The sequence below is a fragment of the Hordeum vulgare genome, chromosome 3H (genome assembly GCF_904849725.1).
Source record: "Hordeum vulgare subsp. vulgare chromosome 3H, MorexV3_pseudomolecules_assembly, whole genome shotgun sequence".
NCBI lineage: Eukaryota > Viridiplantae > Streptophyta > Magnoliopsida > Poales > Poaceae > Hordeum > Hordeum vulgare.
Window position 1 is genome coordinate 587,325,513 of NC_058520.1, and position 3,828 is coordinate 587,329,340.

The 3,828-nt window shown below is 55.3% G+C and overlaps 1 protein-coding gene across 1 annotated transcript; it reads left to right on the forward strand.

The window, feature by feature from the left end:
• Positions 1-705: 705 nt before the first annotated feature.
• Positions 706-2,303, forward strand: LOC123440833 (chitinase CLP-like). The gene has a single exon (XM_045117381.1). It carries the CDS (start codon positions 897-899, stop codon positions 2,184-2,186), a length of 1,290 nt encoding a protein of 429 aa, XP_044973316.1. The 5' UTR covers positions 706-896; the 3' UTR covers positions 2,187-2,303.
• Positions 2,304-3,828: the final 1,525 nt, after the last annotated feature.

A 3,828-nucleotide genomic window follows, 5' to 3' on the forward strand; every position in this document is an offset into this window, starting at 1 on the left:
TGTGTGACTTGCGTAGTTGTGTTCTTCTCTTCCGGCGCACACTGTTTTTAGCTCCGATAAACCTTTGTTTTGTGCTCTTTGGTGGAGGGAGGCAGTTCTTCCACAACTCTGTTTTTTTAAGCTGGAGGAGTGCATTGGCCCTGTTTGAATCCATGGACTAGAGTTAAAGTTGATTACATTGGACCGAACTAACCCCAAAACATCCAAACAGGAGGGTTAGAGTTGATTAGATGCGTCTAACCCATCCAAGAGGTGCTTATTTGAGTTAGAGTTAGGTGGGGCTTAGAAAAAGTTACTTTCCCCTTTGCCTTCACTATACAAAATCTTGGATAAACGAGCCAAATGATTAGAAAAATACATTTATTCACAATCTAACCCTGTCATCCAAACACCTTTTTTTTAGAGTTAGTTTAGGGTTAATTTAGAGTTAGAACTAACTATGACCTCTAACTCGATTAAAATATCCAAATAGGGCTATTGAATAGCTGTCAGAAGGGGACAAGTGCCAAGCACGAGGCGATCTTGGATCACTCCACCATGAGTTGGGAGTTGAGACTTGGCAGTGGGAGCGGAGGAACCTGCACGGCAGCTTCGAATCCCATCTCGATCGAGGCCGGCGTAATTGGAAGTTGACGCCGCGAATCTCGACGGCGTTGATCATGTTGATTAATTCGTCGGAAGTTGCCCTATCCGAACTCCCAAGCTCCACCGAGCTCAACTTGGCCCTCCACCCAACCCCATGGCGGACGCCCAAGCCAAATCACTCTCTCAGCTGCTACTAGTCTACTACTGCTACTATATAAACACGCATGGCGATCAAAACCTCGCATCAGTTGCAGAGTGGTAGTAGATCACCAAGTCGTTGTAGCGAACCACGCTCCTGTCAGTAGGAAGCCATGTCGCTACACCGCAGCTCGGCGGCTGCGCTCGCGGCGCTGCTGGCACTGGGGGTGCTGCTGGGCAGTACGGCGGCCGACGATGGCGGCCAGCCCATCGTGGCCCGCGTCAGCAAGGACGCCTCCACCTCCCTCTACAACATCGCCATCAAGGTCGGCGGGGTGCCGCTCCTCCTCGACCTCGCCGGCCCCATGCTCTGGCTCGCCAACTGCCCGTCCCCGCACCGCATCGTTCCCTGTGTCTCCCCCGTCTGCGACGAGGTGTCCACTACGTACCGCCCGCCCGGCTGCCCCAAGCCCGGCCTGCGCGGAGAAGGGCAGTGCGCCTGCCCCGCCTACCCGCGCAACCCGGTCGACGGGCGCTGCCGCTCCGACGACGCCACCACCATCACGCTCGCCGCCAGCACCACGGACGGCCAGAACCCTATCTTCCCCGTCACGTTCCGCGCCGTCGGGTCCTGCGCGCCTGGGGAGCTGCTGGAGTCGCTCCCGGCAGGAGTGGCCGGCGTCGCGGGCTTCTCGAGGCTGCCGCTGTCGCTGCCGACCCAGTTCGCGTCCTTGCTCAAGGTGGCGAACGAGTTCGCGTTGTGCCTGCCCAGCGGCGGCAGCGACGGCGTGGCAGTCTTCGGCGGCGGCCCGTTCCAGCTCCTGGCCGCGCCGCCCGTGGAGCTCGCCGGGCGCCTCCGCGAGAACCCGCTTCCGCTCCTCAAGCACCCCTACAACGGCGGCTACTACTTCAACATCACCGGCATCGCAGTTAACCAACAGCTCGTGCCCACGCCGCCCGGCGTCTTCGACCTCGACGCCAGCAGCGGCACGGGCGGCGCCGTCTTCAGCACCGTGACTCCCTACACCGCGCTCCGCTGGGACATCTACTGGCCGCTCCGCAACGCGTTCGACGCGGCGACGAGCGGCATCGCGCGCGCGGACAAGGTGGAGCCGTTCGACCTGTGCTACCAGGCGTCCGCGCTGACCGTGACCCGGGTGGGCTACGGCGTGGCCAACATCGAGCTGATGCTGGACGGTGGCCGGAACTGGACGCTGCCCGGCGCCAGCTCGCTCGTGCAGGTGAACAACCAGACCGTGTGCTTCGCGTTCGTCCAGATGGCGTCGTCGTCGTCCATGCCCGCGGCGCTCGACTCGCCGGCGGTGATCCTCGGTGGGCACCAGATGGAGAACAACCTGCTGATGTTCGATCTCGTGAAGGAGACGTTCGCGTTCAGTGGGCTGCTCCTCGGCATCCGCACTACCTGCAGCAACTTCAACTTCACCATGGGGAGTTCTTATTAGAAGACTGTCACGTCCTGGTTTTGCGAATGCAGCGTTTTCGTTCCAATACTTCTGGTGGAACGAATGTACCGTTGCAGTGTTGCGTATGTGACGAGAATAAAATTGGATACTGATATAGCTCACATGTGTGGGTATTAAGGGAGTCTTGCGACACGTCCTATGTGTTGTGTAACGAAAACAGCCAACACGTCTATTTGTGGATAAAACAACTAACGCTCATACGTCCATCCTCCTGCCCTCGCGACCCGCACATCCCGCCTGCCACCTCACGGTCTCGCATGTCCACGCGTGACAGTTGTCACGGTTGCTCAACAGCAGTCCTCATGTGTGAACAACTGTATAGTCATGTAACACTAGAAAAACATGACAACTGAGAGGCGAGCGGACGGGTAGGCGCGGGACGGTAGTTTTACCTGGTTGCCATGTAACACTGAAAAATACATGGTAACTGACACGCGTCCGGGCGCGCAACGAGAGTTTCACTCAATTGTTATGTAACACTAGAAAGACATGACAATTGTCAGACATGCAGGCGTATGGGCGCGACGTCAGTTCCACCACACGTCGGGTTGGCAGCCGTTAGCTCTACATGCGTGAAATAGACGTGTGAGCGAACTGATAATACTCCCACACAGAAGCCCAGTCCTACATGGCATAGAAAATTTGACAAAACTTGTCAAGATTTGTGTAATCACAAACGGACGGGAATCCATGAATGTGGGCGAATAAAATTTGGGGCCGAGCATCCATCAGTTTCTTTTAGGGTCCTGATATTGCCCATACTTGTGGGCGTTAAGGGAGTCTTGCCACACGTCTCGTGTGGTGTGTAAGAGAAACAGCCACACGTCTACATGTGGGCAAATCAGCTAACGTCCACACGTCCGGCATCCTATCTCAGGACAAGCACATACTGATTGCCACCTCGCGGCCCCGCATGCCCCCGCGTGACAGTTGTCATGGTTGCTGAACCGTGGCAACTGTTTATTTAACTGCGGTTGTCATGTTAGGACAACTACAGTTGCCATGGTTGCTTAACTGCACTCGCTATGTCTGAACAACTGCATTGCCATGTAACACTAGAAAGACATGACAACTGACAGGCGTGTGGGCGTGCGACGATAGTTCCACCCAGTTACCATGTAACACTGAAAAATACATGGCAACTGACACGCGTGTGGGCGCGCGACGGCAGTTTCACTCAGTTGTCATGTAATACTGGAAAGATAGGACAACTGACACACATGAGGGCGTGTGGGCGCGACGCCAGTTCCAGCACACATCGGGTTGGCAGCCGCGAGCTCTGCGTGCGTGAAATAGACGTGTGGGTGAATTGATAAACATTCACACACGAGCTCGGTCCTACGTGGCATAGAAAATTTGGTAAAACTTGTCAAGATTCGTGCAATCACAAACTTACGGCAATCCATGCGTGTGGACGGTTTCAAACGACCACACGTATGTGCGTTATCTTTTTGATTCTTTTAAAGAAAAATGTTTTACTCAATTTTCCCATTCTTCTCCCTCTCGCTACCACACAGTGTTTTCCTTAGCACTAGCTTGCTACCTCATTCTTTCCTAGATGGCTCAAATTTGGGACTGAAGTGCGTCGGGACGAGAGCGAAGCGGACGCACGTGCCTTCTC

What these genes read in the sequence shown, in the direction of transcription:
- LOC123440833 (XM_045117381.1), top strand. Translation starts at nt 897, where the DNA reads ATGTCGCTACACCGCAGCTCGGCGGCTGCGCTCGCGGCGCTGCTGGCA.